We start from the raw sequence: 24,814 nt of genomic DNA on the forward strand, positions 1-24,814 counted from the left end.
CCACACACAGGCTGCTGCCTCATTCCGACCACTTAGCACCTCTCACCCAGGAGTGAAGCTTCAGCGGTGAAAGCAACACTTACTAATTCTAGTCCCCGACCCCCCCTTACATCCTCCCTTACCCATCTATGCAGGCTTCTACGTGACAGCCATTCATAGTTTGCATGCCTTCCTGCTGGCTTTTATCCATGTCGCCTCCTGCTGTTAGAGGAGGCTGCCAAATACCACATATCTCAACCCCCCCACCACCAACCACTCTCTTGATTGCTGCTTGAATCTAAACACTAACTGCTCCTACACAGGGCGGCGTGCGTTGTCGCTTGCCGGTGGGGAGGGCTGAAACTCGACCAACAACCAATCACATGAATCTCCTACCCCAGACACACAAGCACGCGGTTAGATTGGCTAGAGCTTGCATTTGGCATATGATTCGATTGGCTGACGCCTCCGTCGAGGCGGCAAAAGTAGAACAATGCTCTACGCCGCCGTGTGTAGGCTCAACGGCCCGTCCACACAGCGGCGTGCGTTGAAGCTTCAACGCTTCTGCCCATTCACTTTGAAGACAGTATATATAGCTAGCATGGAATGCTAGCATTTTGCTTTGTATGTCGGGGGCGAGAGATTCATGTGATTGGTTGTTGGTCGCGTTGCTCGCGTTGGCTCCCCAAGCTTCAGACACGCCCACCGCCAAGCGTCAACGCACGCTGCTGTGTGGACGCTCCGTAAACGGTACGTCCACACGGCAGCGTGCGTTGAAGCTTGCCGTTGGGCGTGTCTGGAACGCAACCAACAACCAATCACATTAATCTCCCACCCCGGACACACAAGCACGCGGTTTGATTGGCTAGAGCTTGTACTGGCATATGATTTGATTGGCTGACACTTCCGTCGAAGCTTGAAAAGTTGAACTTTTTTCAACTTTCGAAGCGAGCAACGGAGGCAAAGCGACGGAACCACAATGCAGTTCGGCAAAGCGTGACGTCACCCCATTCAAAGTGAATGGGAAGTTGCGGCCCGTCCACACGGATACAAAAACGAACCGAAGTCGATATCAAAAAAGTATTCCGTCCACACGGAATCGGCTCAAGAAACGTGTCAGCCCACACGAGACCGCTCGACCCGCTGGAGACACTGTAGTACATATGCCGGGCCTGTAAGTGGCGCTGTACTTCCGCCACAATATACACCAAAAGCAGCGAATAAGACCCCGCGAGCATGGTTGCCCTGGTTGCCCTTCTGGTTATTCCCCGCGGTGGATTTAGCAGCATGAAGTTCTCCATGTCCACTTGTTGCTGATGGTTGTGGTAGAGGAGCTGTAGATTTTGCACTAACATCTGTATCATGGTCAGTAGCGTCTGGAGCACGAACGCAACCCTGTGATTCGCCATTGTTGTTGGCGAAACGCATCAGAAATTACACGGGTGACGCGGGGTGATCAGGAGAGGTGGGGAGAGGCGGGGCTATGATCGTATAGGGCAGGGGTATTCAACAAAAATTCAACAAGGTCGAGTTAGAGAAAATCTCCCCATGCAAAGGTCCGGAGCATCAAAATGTCTAACTTTCTTTATGAATTAGTGTGATATATATTGAAGTAGTCTGCAGCTTTATCAACGTCTGCATGTAATCAACAACTGACTGCCAATCAAATAAAGAAAGTACAATTAAAAAACAACAATATTTATTGTCAATTAACATTTAACTATACAGATATACATTAACATACTGTGGATATGTGTAATATAATGTTCCTTTCGGGCTGCATTTAAAATGAAATAGAGAAAATAAATAAAATAGCTTTTGGAAAATATGTGCATCTTAAAAGTGTTTAATTTTAGATAAATAAAATAAAGTGTAGCAGCAGCTTGAGTTTCCTTTTTTCTTTGTTAACCGTTTCACATCATGACTTAACAGTTTCAGACGATTATAGAACAATATCAGTCTTTACACATCATAACAATTGAACAGTTTTAAAGTTTCTCTTTCTTTCCCTCTTATATTGCAGTCCCTCACTCACTTTGTTTTGTTCAGTGCGAGAATTGAGCTCGAGCTTGTCCTGCTAGGAGTTTAAATCTGGGCTGAAATGGTGTCAGGGCTCATACACAAATGCAGGTGCTCATTGGTTAGGCTCAGTTAGCCTGCCCTGGAACGATATTTAGTTTTTGATCCTGGTGGACATATCATATTGGGCTCTGAGACTGCTTATTTTTTGTGACCTCAGTTCTGACTTCAGAGGGAATGTTTGGTTAAACACTTAGTGTTTTGTCTCATAGTGGCGTTTCACATTGGCACTTTTAATGAGCGCCATGGTCTCTGAACAAATGAGACACACTGATTCTGTGATACCAGTGGGCAGGATGAACATGAATGAGTCCGTCCACTCAGGGTTAAAAGCTCTGTTCTCACTGTCCACTTTCCTCTTCTTAGAGAGCGCCATGTCTAATTATTTGTCTCTCTAAGGGCCGCCTCTCCCTACAGGCCAATCACGCAGGCTGCATGGGGCCCTGCCTTGAGCAGGGGGCCCCGCCCAGGGGGCCTCAGCTGCTGTGCGCAGTTCTCCGTGCAGTTCTCCTCGCACCCCCCTCTGACACGCGAGAGTGAGAGGTGACAAGTGGAGCATGTCTGTAACCCGACACTGTTGCAATTAATCGACATCCGACCAATCACGGCTTTGATACGGCAAGTAGTGGGGGGGCCTCATCTCACAATGTCGCTTGGGGCCCCAAGTTGGCCAGGGGCGGCCCTGGTCTCTCCCTGTCTGCCGCTAACACGCCTCTTCACTCTCCTCTCCGCTTCTCTCCCTGTATCACTAATTATTCTCTTCACACTTTCCTCTCCGCTTCTCTCTGCCGCGCTCTCGTCTCTTCTTCGTGTTTCTCTTCTTCTGTGTTTCTCTCCCTGTATCGCTCACTCTTCTCTTTCGCCCCCTGTCGGCGGCGGTTCAAATAGAATCGCCCCGTCAAAATTGAAATCCTCTATTAATGTATTGATTATAGGTCCGGGTCCGTATAGGTTAGGTCGGCGTCTGGATCCGGACCGCGGTCCGCCTGTTGCCGGCCCCTGGTATAGGGCGTACACACGGAGCCGCAAGAGTTTCGTTACCAGACCTTCCCACTTTGGGATGCGTTATCGTTTGAGGGCTCCGTTTCCGCGTTTCCGTGCCGGCCTCGTGTGGACTTCAGACCAGGACCTACTGGCTGTCCCACGGTCTCTTATAAAAACTAAAGGTGACCGTGCCTTTCAGGTGGAGCTCCAACACTGTGGAACTCTCTCCCTATAGTCATCCGCTCTGCAGTCTCTGTAGAAGCTTTTAAAAAACTACTGAAGACCCATCTTTTTACATTGGCTTTTGTTTATACTTCTGATGTGTGTGATGTGTTCTGTTCTTATGTTTGTTCCTTTCAGGACTCCACGTGGTCTGTGTTTTGTTTTTATGTTGACCTTAAACATTTCTGCCTCATGTTGTTATTGTATTCATATTTCTGTGGTCTTCATTTGAATTTTTATTCTTTCTTGTGAAGCACTTTGTGAATTATATTTCTGTGAAAGGTGCTATGCTAAATAAACATATTACTGTAGGAGGGTGGGGCGGAAAACTTTTCAATACAAAAACATTTCAGAAAATTGTAAAAAATAAAATAAAAAATAAAAGATATTAAACAAAATCAAGAAAGTAGAAATATAGATTGTGATCATCAAAATGGTTGACTACTCATTTTTCTGTTGCTCTGCTCAAACTGATTAATTTCCCCCCGCTCAACATTGATCTGGACAGAAGATTTACCTGATGGGTCGGCCGAACACCTTTGTGTTCTCCTCGCAGCGCCTCAGCCCTTCCTCATTAATAGAAAGCACCTGAAAAAACACAACGTGACATCAGTGATCTCCTGAGTGTTTGGCTGACTGTAACCTGAGCTAACAGTGAGTGCAACATCATAAATAAGCAGGCTATTTATACATGTACAGTAGCGTTTACATACTGCTGTTGATAGACTTGTCATGGCATGCCAGGGTTCATTAATGCCCTAACCTGTAATCCAGCCACCAGCTGCCGGACCTATAAACCGACTTCACATCGACTTCACATTGTGCCCGCTGACAGGCGCAGGCTGCGTTTGTGTTACGTACGTGTCTGAGCAGAGACTCCTCTCCGAGAGCGCGGACCAGTCCTTTGGTGTCCATCTGACCCAACCTCAGGACGTACAGAGGCCGACCATCTGGAGGAGGAAAACAAACATTTATTTATCACGCCGTTTGCTTTCTACAGGGCTGCCTGTTAAATAGAAATGTCTGCATAGCCTATTGTGTAAGGCAATAATTAACTAAGAAATGCTTTCCTATGTGTTGATCTCATTCAAGGACTTGTGGACTGATGTTTGTAATTTAAATAAGATGTATATTGTCAACCCTCTGTTGTTAACTAGGAATCCACAACATGCATCAACAGGTAGAATGTGACTATGTGTGTGAACTTTTTGGGTAACTATGTAATGCCGATGCATTTGCCTCATGATAATTGATTTGCTTGTTGCATGTTTGTTTATAAGAATCTGAAGAACCTAAATCTTCCTTAAGTGAAGTAAAGCCAGCTCTGAAAAGGACTAAAATGTATGGACTAATAAATGTATGTGTGTTTCCATACGTACGCATGAGACATAGATTTATTTTTCTTAACCAGATTCTAGGGTTTTTCCCACTCAACAACCCTGAACAATTTGCACATATTGTACTTTCACTACCTCACTGCATTACAATGTAGTTAAAGAAATGAAACTCACTTTGCACACTTTTATAATATAAAGTATCCACTGTTCTTGAGTTTTTTAACTTGTTATGTATATTTTATATTGAGTATACTAGATATATATATTTATACTGTTGAAATGTATGTATCTACTGTTTATTTGTATTTCTTCTTTACTTTTATTACATTTTTAACTCTTGTGAAACGCCTGTTAATATGCTGCTATGACAAAACAATTTCCCAATTTGGGATTAATACACTATTTATCATCTAATTTTATGCAAAATGTTCAACTGTCTGAGTATACCTGTGGATTTGACCATTTTAATGTTTTGCTTTTAATTCAATGCTCACACTGATGCCCTCCGTTAGGTCCTACCTCTGTCGTGGTGGTGCCAGCCTCCGGTGTAGAAGTCCTGGAGGACCTGAGGTGAGCTCCAGGTCTCCAGCAGGTAGTCCACCTGGTGCTGCTTCCTCCAGGTCAACGACTGGCAGAGGAACTCCCGTGCCTTATCCATGTTGAAGTCCCTGGCACGCAAGAAGCGCAGTATGTGCTCGTCCTTAGGGATCTGGACATGAAGGAAAGAGCATTTTGTAAATAAAAAAACTAAACTTTCACTAACAATAAAATGTCTGATCTCATGGGTTAAACTGGTGTTGGAACCGGTTTAGTTACCAGTGGGAAAATGTCTTCACTGTGGCATTCCTAGTTGACAGTAAGCCTTCTAAAAATGTCTAAATTCATTATAGCTGAAAATTTCTACCGAGTCCTAAAACATCGATACGAGTTGGCATTTTACCACCCTCGTTTCAAAGTCAATGGTTTTTTTAATTCGATTTTGATTAAATGCCTAAAATAATGTAAATGGTTAGTCAATACCCAATGTGGAAAATTTTAAATTTTTACATGTCATAAAAAAGGCGCTTTCTAACAAGTGTCTAAATGAGACTACTAAACGCCATCACGACAAACAGTAGCCGCCTTTAGCTTAGCAGTGGTGATGCGCAGCAAGAGGATCGTAACTTAGTTTGTGTACAGCCTAACGTAAGCATTTACTTATGGTGATTGCATTTACACCTCGAAAATCATAAAAGTGGTGTTAATATGTGGAGATTTTCCTGCTGTGCTTTTTGCTTATTTGTCAAGGTAGCCCTTTCGATGCTCATTTCCAGTTCGGCCTACAAAAACACATCACCATTGCACCAATCAATTATGTTTGATTTCAACATAACTACAAGTGTTAAACAGTTACCTTTCCCTTGTGCGTCTCCTGCAGCCATTTGCGAAGTCTGATCAGACAGCTCTCCTGCAGGGGGGTCAGGTCGCCTAGGTAACGTTTGATATAGTCCGCATCCAACTTATCTGAAACACCAACAACATCTCAAATCAACATTATTCAGTCAAACACTTCTGTGTTAATTAATCTGTAGTATACACAAACAAAACCCAATAACAGGTCAACAACTGTCATTTCTCTGTCATTCTAAGACCTTTTAAGGTTTAACTTTCCTTTATTTTCATATTTTGCTAGCAAATGTGCATCCCTCCATTACTTAACAATGAGGCTTTGCTTTGTGTGTATTCTGCGGTTATATCTGTCAAGTTGTTTCCCTACTATGTATCAAACGTGCATATAGGGCTGGTTTTCTCTTTATGATCCTCTGCAGGAACAGACCTTCGGGTGTCCCCGTCAGGATCTCCGTCAGGACGTCCGCCTGAAGTTTGCTGCTGTCCTGCGTGTCATCCTGAGAGTTGCTGTCCTTAGCGTTGATGGGCAGTGGGATAGAAATGGGGAAGGTGATGGCGGGTTTAGGGGGGGCAGGTAGGCTGGTGAAGAGGCTGGTGGGTCTGGAGACAGGTAGGGGGAGGGAGGAGGGAGTCCAGCGGGGCACCTGGGTGATCCCTTCATCTTCAAGCTCCTTCAGGTAGAACTCGATGATTTCTTTTCCCTGTTTACAGTGAGGTATACAGACCAACATCACTCAAGATACTGTATCTCTGTGTACTAATTTATATATGTATATATAACTATAAGGAAAGCTTAGGCTCTGCATATATTTATTTGACCTGACACTGACCAATACAGTACTCACTCTTTCAGAGTGGCTCTTAATGTGTGATTAATGTTGTGTCCTTGCGCCAAATGTTGTTTTATTAGCTAGTTTTTTTTAATTCATTTTTACCACTGTTAAGTGTCTTTGAGCACCTGATAAAGGGCTTGAAAATCTAATGTATTATTATTATTTAGAATTTCAAACTGATGCCTTGTAAAAACAGGGGAAAAATATAGAGAATGCATTCCACACATCCATCATAAATGAAGGCAGATGACTCATTGGGTCCACAGCAGAAAAATCCTCTACAAGCTTGTTTCTGCAATTACAGCATGAGGCAGACTGACTCATGCTTGAAAAACCTCTCAAATCAAAAATATTGCTGTATTCTCTACCAATGTGTCTTTCTGTAGGTACAAAGAAAGCATAAAAGACACGTGTACATTTATTAAGTTACCTTTTTGATACTGCTGGCATACTGCTTCATAGCAATCTTTTCCACGTTGCTCTCAAAGCCGAAGAAGGACTTGATGTCCAGGTTGGCGGTCTGCTCGAAACACGTCCAGGCATCATTCTCCGGATGAACCTAAACAGAAGCATAAACAAACAATATATAGTAAACTTAATAAACACATGCAGGAACAAGATGCCCAGGTTAACATGGTTACCACACACCAAGGTTCACTAGATGATGACGCATGCATGTGGCACTTGTCACACTGTGCACTGTGAGTGGGAGTGGGTGTGTCAGTCTGTGTGTATAAAAATAGCCAGCCCCTTTACACATGCAGTGAGCAGCATGAAGGTTTTGAAAGGTAATGTCAAAAAGAACGTGTGGCTTTTCGGACCAAAATTTGAGAAAATAATCAGTTTAAATGATCAAAACTTATACAAAGCACAGGTTTAATGACTGTAGCAAAGGCATTATTACCGGATTATGTACGCGAAATCTCAGGAATGCCTTGACATGGGAATTTTAGGAATTTCTTAAAAACTGGCACAAATGTTGACTTGAAAATAAAACACCAAAACTCATGAATTCATGCGGATAAAATGATGATGATTTGGGAGAGAAATGGATTTAAACTACTTGACTGGTTGGAGGTGAACGATAGTAAGGAAGGGAAAGATGCATCACTCTATAACAGTGCTGTACAACTGGTAGTGGACCCAGTGTTTTATTATACTGTATAGCACCAGAGTGATTTTCTATATAGCAGATTGCTTTGTGTGAGTTTCAAATGAGTTGTTTTGTCTTTGTGTTGTTAATATCAATTATTAAATCTCCTGAGAAGTTTTGATTAAAGACCCTCAGTATTTGGACTAAGAAGCACATGACAACTAAGGCATTGCCAAATGTAGATGTTCGCAATGTTAATCACTTAGGTGAATATAACAAACTTTTCAGAGAACTAAAGAAAAAAAAGTTGAATGCTTCCTGAAGGCTTATACCTAGGCCTGTCACGATAATTAATTGTATTGGACGATACATTTTTCTGGAAATTATTGCGATAAACGATAATATTGTCGGCGCCGTTTTAACACCATTTTAGACATAATGATAATATATAATAATAATTCAAGTACATCCTTTCAAACATAACTTTTTATTGAACATTCAACATTGCAAATGAAATGTGAAATAATATTAAAATATATAAATTATATATAATAAATAAAACAAATTAATTAAATTATAATAAATTAATTAAATCACACAACCAAAACAATAAATTAAATAGAGTCAGGCTGGAAAACAGAGCAAAAAAAAAACCTCCTTAAAACAAGTCAAGTGTACAGTTCACTGTCAAAGACCCAGATTCCTCAACAGGCCATATCCAAATCTGTTTTTCTAAGTTTTCGAGCAAGGAACACCAACATGTTTGCATTGTCGGGCGGGGGCTCTCCATCTCCAGCTGCCGTGTTTGCTCCCAGCTGGGAAAACGGAATGGGGTGGTTGTGTTTTAGGTGGTTTAAAATGCGTGGTAATGCCTGCTTTTGTCGCTACCTTTTTTAAACCAATGCGACACACCGCCCGGCTCATTCAAGTCCGTAGGTTCGCCTCGTTGATTTGGTTTGAATCCAAAATACTGCCACACCGGAGAATCGAGATGTGTAGTTAGGTTTTGTAACCAATTCCATTTCACTTTAAATTCCCCGCGAGTAAGTCACACGTTGTCTCCCGCTTGTCGCTCTATTATTAATTTGGCTGCGACGCTGCTGCACGTGCACGCGGAGTGTCCTGACCTGGCTGTGTGTCAGCCCCGCCCCTCACAGCGCGCCTGGCAGCCACAGCGCTCCAGGCTAAAATGCTGGTCACATCTTTATGTAAACGGCAATTTATCGAGATCAGAAAAGTTATCGAGTCCATTTTTATTTATCGTACGATAAGTCAATTGATCGATTATCGCGACAGGCCTACTTATACCAAAGTATTTCAGCGTGAGCCAGGTCCATTAGCTCAGTGGAATTGAGCTGTCCAACCCAATAACTGTTCGCACAGTGTGCTGAAGCACACAATAAGAACCTCTGTGCGGCCTTGGACCTATAATTAGCACGAGAGTTTGTTGGAGGCTAATAGGATGTGCTTGACCTCATTAACTTAGAGCACATCCATTCATGAATCGGCACATCTGAAGTCAGAGTTACGCACACAGCGGGGAGAAAACAGAAGACATGCTGGTTTCAGATCAGAAGTTCAGAGCATTCAGTCAGAATGTGAGCGGAATGAATAATTCACAGAGAAAGAGCTAGCAAAATGCTTAGCACTAGTCTAAACATGGCTTTCTGTGCAGGGAAGCAGTGAAGAGATTAGAGGAGACACAAACATTAAAATGGCTGTGCTAGCAGCTCAACAGCAGCTTTAATGAACGTGCGTGTGTTTGCTTATGTGTCTGTGGGGAAAAAGTGTGTGGTTCTGTCAATCTCAATGGGTTGCAGAGCTGTACCAAATACTTCTTCCATAACGTTGACATTAGAACAAATATACTTAGGGTGTGTGTGTGTGTGTGTGTGTGTGTGTGTGTGTGTGTGTGTGTGTGTGTGTGTGTGTGTGTGTGTGTGTGTGTGTGTGTGTGTGTGTGTGTGTGTGTGTGTGTGTGTGTGTGTGTGTGTGTGTGTGCTACTGACCGAATAGCAGCAGGTCTCATGGATGATGACTCTGTTGGAGAAGGTGTCATTATGGGACTCGATGTGAAGTGTCCTCTCCTTGCGGTTGAGAGTGTTATTCTGGATGAAGTACACATAGTCCACACCCGCAATCTGCAAACCAAACACACAACTCATGTTACAAGAAACCAGACACCAAAAATAGGTATTATCCTATTGAACTACTATACGCCCAGTCATAAATGAACAAGCAAATGTATTTTATGAAATAAAAAAATAAAAATAAACGATTAATACTCTCAAAAACTCTGAAAAATAAATGTCAAAGCCAATGACTTATGGAAGAAATATTCCAACAAACCATTACAAGGTGGCAAAACAAAACATGAAATGTGACAAAATTAGCTTTAACAAAGTGTGGGATTATATGGAACAATTATTATGTTCTGGCCATATTTTTTGGAGCCCCGCCAACGGAGCCCCCCCTGAAATTGAAGGTGTTTACAAAAAAAATATCCCAATGACCCCCCCCCCCCCCCCCCGCTCAGCCAGCACCCCCCCAAAGCAGTAAACCTAGGGGAAACACTGATACTAGTGTGTCCTTTTTGTGTATTTCTTGCCTGTATTAAATTTGAAAAAAAAAGAAAACACCTTATACAATACTATAATTGAGATGCCCATTAGCTGACGATCTTATGTACATCGTACCCTTTTGAGCAGGCGCGGGGCGTCAACATCCAGGGCGCAGCGGCGCTGCACTCGGGTGGTGGAGCCGTCCTCGTTGGTCTCCTCTTCCACCACGTCACTTGCCACAAACATAGGGATCAGGTGACAGGTGGGGAACCGGCGTTCATAAGCCTGAAAAAGAAAAGGAAGCAGAATTGTCAGCTCACACACAGGTTTTTAATCTGGGAGGATATCTTTTACGTATTCAGTTTCATTCTCAAAGAGAAAAGTGAAAAAGGTTTCAATAACTTCCTTTATATGCTGTGCTGAGGGCAGACAATAAGAATCTGACTATCTCTTTTCTACAGAGCAGCAAAGTAGCAAACCAAATTTAGCGAGCAATGCAAGCTTTGTTTACTTAAAGGTCCCCTATTATACTGTTTTTCATCAATATATTATAGGTCTCAGTTATACACAAAACATGTCTGAAGTTTTTGGCTCCAAACACCAAACAGATCGTGCATTGCAGCATCCCATAATCCCCTCTGTTTCAGCCCAGTTTCCAAAGTGCTGAATCTCTCTCTGTTAGTTTAGATGAAAATAAGGAGCCCCTCCCCAAACCCCTCAGAGAGAGATTTGGTTACAAAGAACACAATGGTGCTCTAGGAGGAGATTCAGGTGATAAGGGGGGGGTTACCTTGGTTGGTGATTGGCAGCTAACCAATCAGAGCAGACTGGGCTCTGGTTTCAGACAGAGGATGAAAAGAGGTGCCGCAGCACAGGCAGTATGAGAAATATAAAGAGCTTTCTGACATTAAACATGTCAACATGTCACACTGAGGTCGCGTTAACGGAATATTTTCCGTCAATGACGGATTTTTTCTAACAATGACGGAAAAATCTGAAAGCAACCCGTCATTTTGACAGATTGGAACACAACTCGGAACAGCTCCAAAATGTCCACCAGCGGCCCACATTATATTACATCCTTAGTGGCCAGGTCGACTGAGGGCGATCTACTGTACTGCAGTATGTAACTATTATTTAGTCATTCACACCCCTGTCCAGTTGGTGGCGAGTGTCTGTATATTAAGTAGCTATTGTCTAGTCTTGTTTTTGTGGTTGTTTAACCGGCTTTAGAAATTGCAAAATGTCACGGCAGCTGATCGTCCGAAGCTTTTTTAATAAGCCCAGTAATTGTGATGGTGTGGATAAACGAGGCGAAAAAAGAGGGATTGATGCGGTGGAGGATGAACGACAAGCCAGTAAGACTAAAACTGACAACGTTCAGCCAGCGGCAGAGGGGCAAGCCATCGGCAAGGAGTTCAAGCGGGAGTACCGGGTTCAGTGGGAGCAAGAGTTTAAGTGGCTGAGGAGGGAAGATGGCAAAATGTCCTGCAACATCTGTAGAAAAGCTAAGATGAGTAACGGATTTGTCCGAGGGTGCACGACGATGCAGAAATCAGCGTTCAGGCTAGGCTACAGCAGATCAATTGAGTTGTTCATATTTTGATTGTAATTGTCTCATTTAAAACGAGGGCATTGTTCATATTTGTCTGTTTAGGCACAATGGTTGCAGTGTTTTTAGCGGCCTCTGCCCCCCTCTGCTGTACTGTCAGTGCAGGAAAAAATAAATCATTCATGTTCGTGTTGACATGAAAAGTGACCACACGGTCGGTGTCTCTGTTAATCTTTTTTTTCTCCATGCCCTTAAAAGTTCTGTATGAATCATTAAAAAAAATGAATGAATGCACATTTGCTGCTCAGTACCCAAACATAAATATTAAATATGTATCATCTCATCATTAAAACATGAAAAATAAACTGACGGGTAATAATGGATTATGAAGGAAATTTTACGATCCTGTCAGTCAAAATGACGGACAACGAAAAAGTCTAACGCAACCACTGATGTCACAGTAGAGGAACTTAATACTAATATTAACCTGTAAATGAGCAGAATATTTCCTCTTTGGTTGTTCAAATGCAGGTTCAAAGCTGACCCGTATCACTTTGCAGCATGGGAAACAGCTTATATAACAATGATTAAAAAAAGGTTTGCATACTCTATAAGAATGCAAGTATTGAGCCAAGAGTGACTGGAGAATGTGAATAGGTGGGCAGAGAATAGCTGCTGCAATCAAGTGAGAGACCACAACAAAGGCTCCTTTTCCTTTGCACCATTCCAAAATTCTCACGGCCCACATTTAACTAGAGCACTTTTTAATTCCTTTACAATAAAGGGCTTAATACACAACAAGAGCTGCTGTGCCCAAGGGTCACACTGTGCCTCCAAATGAAGTGTTCTCATGAAAGCAACACACAGGCAAACGCTGCTCTTATGCAACAGGGCCTTGGCTGGCAATATTCTTACTTTTCTTTATAGTCACAGTTCTTACATATTGGAGCAGATGTTGCATGGTTGCAGCAAAGTCTAGAGACCAGGCTAGACTCAACAGCAAACTCATTGATGTTTGTGATAATGTGGGCTGGAGATGGCATGATAACGCTGAGTTGGTCTGAGACTCTTATATCGTATATCCTTCCTGAAAAACCCAAAAGCGATTTCCTTCATTTTGGAAACTGTCCAGAATTGAGGTTCTAAGACATGAAAAAGAATGCCTTTATCTAAGTGATTGAGCAATTGGGTGAATAGTGAGATTTAAAAAAAGGAACAGGGAAGGAAAAACACAATTCAAGAAAACCAAAAGCTGGAGGGAATGTTGCAGTGCAAATCTACCACTTCATCAATGGTGATGGACAAGATAACCGTGCCTGAGAAAGTGAAGCAGGGAAAGACTTTGCGAGATCAACTGAAAGAACAAGTGATGCTCACAAGACTGTCAGGGTCAGCTGAGTTAGTGTCAGCTGAGTGTCTCGAATAAAGGGTTGGTGTTCCATGGAGCACAGGACAACCCTCAATATGTCTTTAAGCTCAATTGAAAGCAATGAAAATGTAGATCACTGTGCCATGAATGTCAAAGTTGAACAAAAGCTAACACATTGGAACCACTATTAATGATTGGGCCATTTGCATAACACTGTTTAATACAAAGGTTTAATTTGTATGACTAGTTGGATCTTAAATCAGAGCTGCACCATTTGGAAAACACGATTTAACTAGTTGGGATTATTATGACTGATAATGCCATTGCAGTATGATTTGCAATGTCAGCTGGTTTATATGCAGCTTTATCCCAGCAGCCATCGCATAAATGACCAAGTTTTAGCAGTGTCACACGGATGCTAAGCCCATTTATTTATTAACTTTTTGGATTGTTGAAGCAGACTTATTATTTGCTAACCACGTACGTCCTGCGATACTGAAACGTTATATTAAACGGCTCGAGTTAAGAATGTTTTTTTAATATTTATTTTTAGACTTTATTAGAGAGCTAGATTTGAAAGGAGGAGATTGAGGATGTGATGCAGCCCGGATTCGAACCTGCGTCCACTGCAATAAGGACTGAGCACCAGCAATTGGGCTGCCATTTCTACCAAGTGAGCAATGCAGCGGCCTGGTTTTCACCGTTTAGTATGCTGATCAGCAGCAGCCGTTGTGTGCGAGTAGGCAGTCAGTAGGGTTCAGCAGCTCTTGGCATACCACTGCCAGCGCTACTGAGCCACCCAGCTTCCCACTGTCCACTGACCGAGTGAATGCTGTGCTCTGTTTTTCAGTCCTGATGCTCTGGAACACTGAGCGCAGGCTTTGTACTGCCGTCAGCACAACACCCCCGAGTGTAAACACATTAAAAACAACCATACACCAACAACAAACTCGACCACAAATGCGTATTTTAACACAATAGGATTACATACTGTACAAAAACATAGGGTTTACACTATGAGACAGTAAACCACTAAAGGGAAAAAGAACACTCCATTAGAGCCTTGTACTACTCAATGAAACAAGACAAAAGTAACAAGCAACACAAATTTTAGCTGCCCTTTGTGCCCTGAAAACAACCATGCTGTTTTAGTGTAAAAAAAAACCAAAACAGGAGGGTCATCATGATACCAGGTTATTCCTGAAAAAGGGAATGTAAGGGCCTGCTCCACAGTGTTGCCAACTCCATAGTAAGGAAAGTATCTATTGGCTGTCCGAAAAGTCACCAGAAGTCCCCAACGTCATCGCCTAATTTGCATATCATGTAATGGCGGCTGTAGGAGAGAGCATGACAGAGAGGAGTAAAAAAAAACATTCCACCCCCTTCAAGGATCAAAACTTGAAACCACCAGAGTAAATCCAGACGACAGTAGATCAGAGTCAGTTGTTTAGTATTAATGAATGGCAGCTTGCTTTGAGTGGCAGTGTCATAAGGCAGTGACCTGTTGTTATTTAAAACTCTACTAACTCTACTGGAACATACACATTTTGTCTCTTGAAAGTACTCCCTGCGCAAGTGGTATTTACATTAGAACATGTTAATTAAACTCTGTTCTATATTTTGTCCAGGATGTGTCAACTCAACATCAACAGGATCTAGTCTGCATTTACCTCATGACACTTTCTAAACCCTCATTCAGCTACACGTCATGCAGTGACGTTCTCTGCAGGCGTGACTCACAGTACACAGCTACAGTAAATCTTGTAATGCATTTAGGAATAGTACAGTATGGTGCTGTATGGTTGTAGGAACCACATTAGTTCCGCTAACTTGTAATAACCTGCCCTAGGCTGATCCAATCAACTATGGGTAATACAAACCCTCTGCCTATAGGCCTCTTGGGACCAATATCAATGTGAAAACACTACTTCCTTGGTAGCATGAACCATCTCTGGAGATAATGAATATGGTTGTGTAATCAACACAACAGAAAGCCCTGAGGTCGGCCTTTGCTATTTTTATCAGCTGGCTTTTCTGGTGAATGGGAACATGGGAACATTTTGGCAGTTTTAAGATGAAGGTGCTTAGAGAGGAAAGCTTAGAGATGATATGAAAACACACTGGTAAACAAACACAGAAAAGCTGAGACACAGCAAACTATCTGACTGCATTTCCTGCTAATATTCAGAGGAAAAGTACTCACTACAGAGTTTTATGAGAAACACTTGACATGTTGTATTCATAGGTTTAGTCATTTGGAAGTTATTTGGAGTACGCCTTTAGTTGGTGTTAGGACAAACAAATGAGTCAGGATGACTAGCTGTAAACCAGGGATATGGTTTCTTTTTACAGGGAAAACAAATGACATGGTTAGCCAAATTAGCCAACTCTGGAATGTTGACATTTAGAGGAAAACTGCAATGTTTATTAATGTGAACCGTCCCTGGTTAATACATAAATATACAAATACACCACAAACAGAATAAGATAATAGCGTGATGCAGTAATGAGTCATAAAACCCAGAAAACAAAATGAAAGTTCTTAACGTCATCACACGATGTGCATCCATGCGACCGTGATGTAGTTTGTTTATAGCCGAACCTTAGCTTTTTACTTCTGGCAAATGCTTTACGCTTTGAAAACTGTATAAGTGATGTAGATATGTGGAATTATCTTGCGCAAGAAAATGTTTAAGTAAAATAAACGTGTGTGTGCCAAAGATCTTGTTTTCTGCAATATCCGAAATCCAATGGGAAAATCCCATTGCTTTTTGTTGAAGGACACCTTGCGATGCTAACTTCCGCAGCTGCCTCAACATCACTGCACCTCTCTATGAAAACATATAATATACATTTATCCAGGCTAACTAAAACAACTAACCATAAGTAAGAAAGTCTGCAGGAATGTTCTCCTCCACTCTCCATGTTGATATGTATGTTTAGACACACCTCAGCTGACCGATTACAGGTTCCTGGATGTGCTTTTCGGGGGCGTATGAGAGAACATTCAGAAACAATACATGCTCATTTGATTCCTTCCTGCATACATAGAAAACCTTCTCCCTGTGGACAGCACACAATGTGGATAACGGCATGGGTATTGAATGATTTTTTCCTATTTTTCTGAGGAAGGGAGATTCAGGAAATCCAAGAGTTCCGAGGGGATACATAATACATTTTAAGATTACAAAGGGCTGCATGGTGCATATTTACAGGCATAACATACTGCTTTGCAAGACAACTCGAGCGTTGGCAGGCAGCCCAGCCATTATCTGGCTTTGGTTTATGGCAATACAACAACAACAAAAAAGTTAAATATAACTCCAAGCACGATCCAAACAAAAACAGGAAGAGGATAAGAACATTCCAAGTTATTATGTTATTATTAATAACATGTTGAAGTGTAAGTGTGATATCTCTGCTGAAATCACAACTTTACTTTGAGCAAATCAAGGACTGCTGAAAATATGAGTCAATGAATTGATTAGTTGATTGAGAGACTAACATTGTTAATTATCACTTTTTCTCTGGTTGTAATTTCTCAAATGTGTGGATTTGTTGCTTTTCTCGGTTTTGTACTTGTATTCGTTGAATATCGTTCGGAAATGTAATGGCTCTGGCTTAGGTCAATTGTAATGGAAATGTTGCATTATTTTCTTATGTTTGTTTTACCAACCAAGCAACTATTTGACAGGGGAAATAGTTGCTTGTTGCTGCTTTAAAATCAACGTAGCCTACGTTATCAAATTGAAGAAAAAACATTGAAAAACTCCAACCTTGCCCTGAAACAGCCAGGCTTATTGGTTTGTAATAATGAATGTCTTGGTCCTCTACACACCAAGACATATACAATAAAAAGATAAGCAGGTATGTTAACATGTCAGACACAACTAACTATATTATCACACATTATATATAATTAAATCACCTAACCCTAATGTCAATTAAGAAAACAAGGCCACAAGAAGTAACATTCATACCAAACAACACAGATGAGCAGGAATGTGCTCCGGCCTCCGGGCCGTATACGGACCGCGACACCATTTGGTACAGCCCTTGAGGTAATTTATAAACACACGCAAAAAAGAAAAACATTTAAGAAATCTAGACCGCAAAATAATTAAACAAGCGAGTGCCTGTTTTTCCTGGCCAAGGTCAGGGTCCTTGAACGAGCCTAACGTGTCATCACGTGGTATATGTCTCGTCTGACAGGGGTGTAGTTCTGCCGGAGAGCACCAGAACGTTGCTCCGGCACTTCAGAAATGTCAGTACCCATTAGGAGCCGTACACATGCCGCAGTTTTTGCGTGGCTGTGTCTTTAGTTGTAAGCCCAGTGGCGATCTGTTCATCTGTCATACTGATCAATAACTTTGTTGTTATTAGCATCTGGTTAGCTCGCTATGCTAATGAATATAAGCTTTTTCTACAACCAGTGAGGTAAAGGCACACCTTGATATGATCAAAAAATAAGAGAATAAAGTAAACAGGTATAAAATACTATATGACAGTCAAAAACAGTTGTTATTAATAAACAAGAATACAGTTTGAAAGGGGAGGGATTTGTAAAATATCCATAAAGAAAAATAAAATCTGCTAACAGTTCTGTTTCATATGGGTGTTGAGAGATGTATACCCATAGATCTCCTAATGTTGCTCTCAAAGTGCACCAGATTGATGCTTTTAACTCCAACATTTAAAAACAAATCTTCCCGGGGGAGCATGCCCCCGGACCCCCCTAGAGGAGGTTAGGTCCCCCCCCCACTTAAATCATCTTTCTGTTTTGGTGGTCATGCCACAACCGTTCACGTGAATGCATGCGCGAGTCATGGTAAGATATCTGGATTAAGAGGTTGCTTTTTCTTTGCACAGCATGAAAGAAAGGCAAAATGAATGGGCTGTGATTTTAGTATTTTTAAGCAGAGGTCAATCATTTGCAGGGCTCTCGGAGGATGTTGAAAAAATTGAAGGCCCTTAAGAGGAAAAAGGTTCCCCACCCCTGCTTTAAAGGGTTCAGAGAGAACATTTTTGAGAACTTGTAGTACTAAGTAGCAGTATCAATCTACTTGGCAAGTATAGTAAACAGGTTACTAGTTAAAATGCTGCTGAGTCATATTAATACTAGACGAGGTTACAGATAAGGTTACAGATTCATGGGAAAGAAGAAGTTCCATATTTACAATAGAGAATACAAAATATGTTTTCTGTCTATATTATCTTATGCATATATTATATTATAATATATATGCATTCTATTACTGCACATTGAGGTGGCCTGACAGAAACGTGACTGTGGTAAGAGATGTGTGTCGGAGGGAGTCGACTAATATATTGCAATACTGTACCACAAAATGGTTGCACTGAATTGGATGGAACTAAAGAAACACCCTTCCTAAAGGTAACTCTTTGGTAACATAACAATAGCTCTTGTGCAATGTTTCTCCCAATATACAGCTGTTCACAAGAACCATAAAACGTCACAGAATGACATGCACCAACTTGATGGTAAAGGTTCTGGTATTTCAAGAGCAGTGTCACAAGCCCAAAACAATGTGGCACACAAGGCTACTCAGTTTTTGTTAGACAAGCCCATTCTCCTGTAGCTTGCAGACTAAAAACATACTTTGTTTTTGTTACTTTTAGTTCCATTTCCCTATTATAAAAGTGGTGTCAATATGTGGTGTCAATATGTGGCGAATATCCTGCTGAAAAAAGCATTTAAATATCATTAATGTGTGTTTGCTGCAGTTCTTATTTTCTGCAATAATCCAAACTCCATTGGACAAATCCCATGCCATGCTAAATTTCGGGTCTGCCTACAAAAATACGCATTACTACACCACTTACTGTCAAACATGAAAATAAGGTGAGGACCAATAGGGCTGGGCGATATGGTCTCTAAATGATATCGCGATATTTACTGACTATATCGCGATTTACGATATATATCGCGATATTCTGAAATGTCCTCTAAAAAAAAAAAAAAAATTGTATTATTATTTAACCCCCCCGATGTTTACAGTCACGCCAGTATGATGATTCTAGTAGTCCCTGCAACATATGTCTGCATTAAAAAAAATCGACTAATAATGAAGAAAATTAACACATTTGTTGCAATAGTAATTTATGCACTAACTACATTACTACTTGTACTACAACATTTGAATCATCAGTTCTTCCTCATTTTCCTAAATTGTTCATATTTGGTTTATGAAAATAATGATATTGTGGTCATTGTTCAAAAATGTCTGCTATTATTATGAGTAGTATTATTATTATTATTAGTATAATGCGCTTTCTGTCTTCCTGTCATTATCAGGAGTTAGACATGTTATGGCTATGTATTAGATTAGATTATAACCTTCATTCTCCTAAACTGCTGGGACATTTCCCTAAAGCCAATACCTTTATATTTTCTACTCTTCACTTACTTGTCAGCATAGGTCGGCATTGATGTACAGAGCCAACAGAAGACCTTGTTTATATTTGCATCATATTGAGAGGTGCAGTGACGCGTCCTAAACCAGGAAGGAAGCTGCTGGTTCCCTCGACAAAAAAGCAATGGGATTTCTCCATAGGGTTTTGGAAAATAGCTGGAAATAAGGTCTGTGGAAAACAAACCTGTTTGATAAATGCACGTTTTGTTCAGCCGGATAATCTCCACATGTCTACCCTACTTTTATAATTTTAGAATCATAAATCTAATCGATAGATTATAAAAGGGTTTTAGGACGCGTCGCTGCACCACTAGAAGCCAACTCCATAGATCAAGCTGGCTGAAACTTTCTCTCCCTCTTCTTCTCATGCTACCTGTCACTCTCCTTTAACTCCTCCGGTGACTTTCTTTTATTTGAAGATAGTTTTTTGCCCGGCACTCACGGGCAAATGGGAGCCTGCTCGCGCTGGCTCTGCAGCAAACAGCTGCTGCGGAGCCAACGCTAGCAGGCTCCCGTTTGCCTTTCAACCAACCAACGACAACCGCCTCACGAAACGCTATGTTGTAGCGTTAATAAACGAAACAATTTAACAAAATTGCTTGTACCTATACCACTGGACAATTTTATTTTTTTTAAGCAATATTTTTAGTGGCCCGAGCGGGCAAGTGGAAAGTACGTTATGCTGGCCCGGGGTGTCTAAATAGTGCTTCCGAGCCAGCGGGCCATTTATAATGTCGAACCCTGCTCTCTGTCACTGTGCATGTGTGTAATGTTTGTGTGCAAGTTAGACGGGGCCTGCGTGTGTGACTGTGTCTATGAGGGAGAAAGGAAAGCTCATTTTGGCCGCGGCGGGAAATTGATTTGACAACATAATACTCGATGTTCACGATGTGGTCATTTACGACATCGCATGGAGTGCAATCCACGATGTATCGTGTAAACTCGATATATCGCCCAGCCCTACAATCAACTATGGGTAATACAGACCCTCTGCCTATAGGTCTCTTGGGATCAATATAAATTGGAAAACACTACTTCCTTGGTAGCATGAACCATCTCTGGAGATAATGAAAATTATGTGGAGGGCAGTTTAAAGATTCGAAAAGGACATATAGTGTTAAAAGTAGGGGTGCACCGAATGGGAAATTCTTGGCCGAAACCGATACCGAAAATAGGAAACAGTTGGCCGAAAACCGAATGCCGAAAGGCCGAAAATGATTAATTGAAATATATATATATATAATGTATACATTTTTTACCAATGTTGTTCAGCTGCCTGATTATGGAAAAACAAATGTTTATGGCAAAACTTAACTTAAATAATAATCACTATTATGGGTCCATAAAACATTTATTCAGCACTTTTGAATGCATACAGTACATTAATTCCAAGTCAAGTGCATTTTCTTTTCTCTGTGGGATAACTACAACAAAGTGCATTCAGAACAAAGCCAAGGTGCTTTAAAACTACATAAACATCTAGGCCAGTAGGCCTACAACAAAATAGTGTAAATAAAGACTAACAGCCAGGCCTTCAACAACAACAAATGCACCTATAAGTGCATGCATACAAATGTGCAAACTGGATAAATCCACGTGAATGTAACTATTTACAAATGAAATTACAATTGAATTTCAAGAATCTGTAAATAAGGCTGTCTGTCCTCATAAGCAAAGTAGTAAACATTGTATAAAGATACATAAAGTGAAAACTGGATACAAAATCCACAATCAATTACAAATTAAATTACAATTTCAAGAATCTGCAAATAAGGTGGTCTGTCCTCATGAGCAATGTAAACAACATAGTATCATTTAGATACCGAAAGTACAATATATTGAACACTGTGCTGCTGTCATTTCCCCCTAATGATAACCTGAGATGGTGAATTATAACTCACAATGACAATTGTTCAGGAAAGTGGGTATAGAGTAGGCATGTAGAACTAGATAAGCTTATGATAAGCCAGCCTTGTCTACTTATTAAGGAAAAGTGGGAGGTTCTTTTTAATGAACAGTAGCTTCTCTGCTTTATCAGCCATAAGTCTGTTCCTCTTCTCATCAAGCACATGAGAGGCAGCGCTGAACAGTCTCTCGCTGTCAGTGCTTGTGATTTGATCATACTCCGCATATTTGTCCGGGTGTTTTGATTTCAAGTGGTGGAGTAATCCCGAAGTGGTGAAAGTCTTTGCAGTTACACCCCCTCGAGAAATGTCAGCTGAACACGTTTTACAAATCGCAATCCGGGCCTCTTTCTCTGATATTTTTAAATACCTCCAAGCGGCAGACATGTTGGCTGTGAGCCAGCCGCGAGCATGGTCGCGCGCCGTGCTTGTCGCCGCGTTTTGATTACGTCATCACAACAACACGTTAGCTTACCAACGTAACCCTGTTTGTAATTCCCTCAGTACAGACGACAGCGACGAGTTTTTAATTTACTGGCAGGATTTATTTGGTTCATTCAGACCGTGAAAACTTAGTAGCTGCATTGCATGAGGAAAATTGTGTAGCTTGGTATTACTCTGTACGATTGTTTATCTTGATGCTAAGAGCTATTTTGCTGATGCATCAGCACTGAAAAACATGTACTAAATCAGCGGACTTTTCGGATGAGTGTTACGCTAAAGTATGTCCTGACGGAAACAGGCGATATAAAAACAAAGGTTCCGCCTTAGAGAACTTTGGTTCCTACCAAAATAAATAACTCAGAACTACTGCGCTGACTGACACAGAGGCAGTTACACTCCCACCAAAACATATCACATGTATATGATTTTCTTCAACTATTGAGAGACAACATACTGCGTAGAAAAGATAAACAAAAAAAACTAAACTTCAGTCCTTGGCTTCCCAGAGAACGATCACCATGACTGCACCTGTAGTGAGACAGATAGAGAGAGAGAGGGGAGGAAAAGAAAGAGAGAGGCCGGAGTCTTCAGTCTGCTTCCATCAGCGTCACCGTCTTATGGATGGGCCTTTCCAGGTGGACAGGTTTGGAGATACGCTTTCCTTTCTCATCAAGGGTTGAGTCGCTGATGAGCAACTTGAGTCTTCGCACCTTCCCATCCTTTCCTGGGTACACTTCGATAACCTTTGCCATCCTCCACTGGTTACGTGGTGTAGTATCATCTTGCAGGAGTACAACATCGCCGACCTTTGCATTCCTGCGATCTTTGGTCCACTTCTGTCTCTGTTGGAGGCTCAGGAGGTACTCCTTCTTCCATCTTGTCCAGAAGTGGTTGGATAAGAATTGAACTCGACGCCATCTCTTGCGTAGGTATAGATCTTCCTTGACGAACTTCCCAGGAGGTGGAGCGAGTATCGTGGACTTCATGGTCAAAATGTGGTTTGGTTGGCTTTCGAGATCTCCATTGTCCCACCAAAGGAACCGCAGGTAATCTTGGTCTTCTGCCTTCACATGGAACTGGTGAAACATGCGTTCGATGTCACACATGATTGCCACAGGACCTCCCACCAAGGTGTTTGTCAACTCAGGACCCGTCAGGAGGTGGTCGTTCAAGGACGTTCCTTGGTACTTGGCGGAGCAATCGAAGACAACGCGTATCTTCCCAGGCTTTTGTGGATGATACACCCCATGATGCGGAATGTACCAAGCTGGAGCTTTGTGGATGTCTTCCTCCGGGACCTTTTCTGCATCTCCGCGTCTTATGGTCTCATCCATGAAGGTCTTGTAGTCTTTGTAGTACTGGTTGTTTCTTCTCAGCTTTCTTTCTAGGCACCTGAGACGATGGATAGCACAGATCTTATTATCAGGTAAGTTAGGTCTTTCTTTCTTGAATGGCAGCGGCATTTCGTAATGACCGTCGCTCTTTAACTTGATGCTCTTTTCCATTTTTGACAGGAACCTTAGATCTTCTTGAGAGATGGGGCTGGTCTCCGACGCTCTTTCAACGAAGTCAGACTCCAGCATCTTGATGACATCTGCAGGTAAGAGAACTTCTTTGATCTGTGTCCTACAGACATAGTGCACTTCCTTTGTGAGGTCTGAAGAGGACGGTAGACCTGGCATCACTTGCTTCACCATAACTTGGTGACTTATTCCAATTGCATCTCCATAGTTGAGACACGGGTTGCCATATCCCACTACACTCCAGCCCAAGTCTGTCTTCTGTGCAAACGGCTGGTGTTCCTCACCAGGCACCACTTGTCTTGGAACGAGGGCTTGGGCACAGTTGTAGCCAATTAACAGGCCGACATCACAGCTTTGCTGAGGAGCGATCTCATCTGCAATGTGTTCAAGATGAGGCCATGCTTTCGCCGTATCTGGTGTGGGAATATGGTCTCTGTTTGCAGGGATAAACTCTCTTGAGTAAGTCACTGGAAGAGTGATTATCTTGTCTGAATAAAAACCTCTAACTTGTAGACCAGCTAGCTTCCGACAGGACACGATTGTGTTTCTTGAAGCCAACGTGGAGAGGTTTAGCTGAACTGGTTCACTCTTAGCATTGAGAGCCTTCGCTGTCTCGTCGAGGATAAAGGTTGTGTCACTTTGTGTATCAAGGAGTGCGTACACCAGAACTTCACGACTTGGCACACTTGTAGATGACACCCACACTGGAATTATTGTGGAGGTATGAGTGTCTCCAACATTCTGGATGACTCTAAGTGCCGTCGCCTCACGTGATGGTCTCTCTGACTGGTCTTGTGACTGTTCATTCTTCCTTTCTTTGTACTCTTCTTTGTCTTTGTCACTGTACCTTGCTCTATTGGATCTTGTAGACATCCTTTCTTCCTTGGTGCGATCGTCATGAAGACAAGTTGGGTGTCTTCTCTCACAGGTGTCGCAGCTGTCTCTTTCTCTACAATCTTTAGATCGGTGGCCAAAATTGAGACAGCCAAAACACAATTTATTTTCTTGAACAAACTTGATTCGCTCCAAGATTGTCCCTTGCATAAACTTGTAACACCTTTGTAGACTGTGTCCTGCCTTCTCACAGAAGACACAGCTCGTGACGACGGCT

The 24,814-nt window shown here is 41.8% G+C and overlaps 1 protein-coding gene across 2 annotated transcripts in view; it reads right to left on the reverse strand.

Annotated features, from left to right (window-relative positions):
• Nucleotides 1-24,814, reverse strand: part of LOC307044066 (SEC14-like protein 1) — a 61,434-nt gene that overhangs the window by 9,598 nt on the left and 27,022 nt on the right. For both annotated transcript variants that reach the window (XM_079689101.1, XM_079689102.1), the window contains exons 3-10: nt 10,613-10,762; nt 9,926-10,057; nt 7,254-7,382; nt 6,418-6,691; nt 5,995-6,104; nt 5,121-5,310; nt 4,126-4,214; nt 3,782-3,852 (exon numbers count right to left, since the gene is read on the reverse strand). In XM_079689101.1, coding sequence (XP_079545227.1) covers nt 3,782-3,852; nt 4,126-4,214; nt 5,121-5,310; nt 5,995-6,104; nt 6,418-6,691; nt 7,254-7,382; nt 9,926-10,057; nt 10,613-10,762 — 1,145 coding nt within the window. The remainder of the gene's footprint in view (nt 1-3,781; nt 3,853-4,125; nt 4,215-5,120; nt 5,311-5,994; nt 6,105-6,417; nt 6,692-7,253; nt 7,383-9,925; nt 10,058-10,612; nt 10,763-24,814) is intronic.

Source organism: Notothenia rossii (genome assembly GCF_949606895.1).
Source record: "Notothenia rossii genome assembly, chromosome: 1".
Taxonomy (NCBI): domain Eukaryota; kingdom Metazoa; phylum Chordata; class Actinopteri; order Perciformes; family Nototheniidae; genus Notothenia; species Notothenia rossii.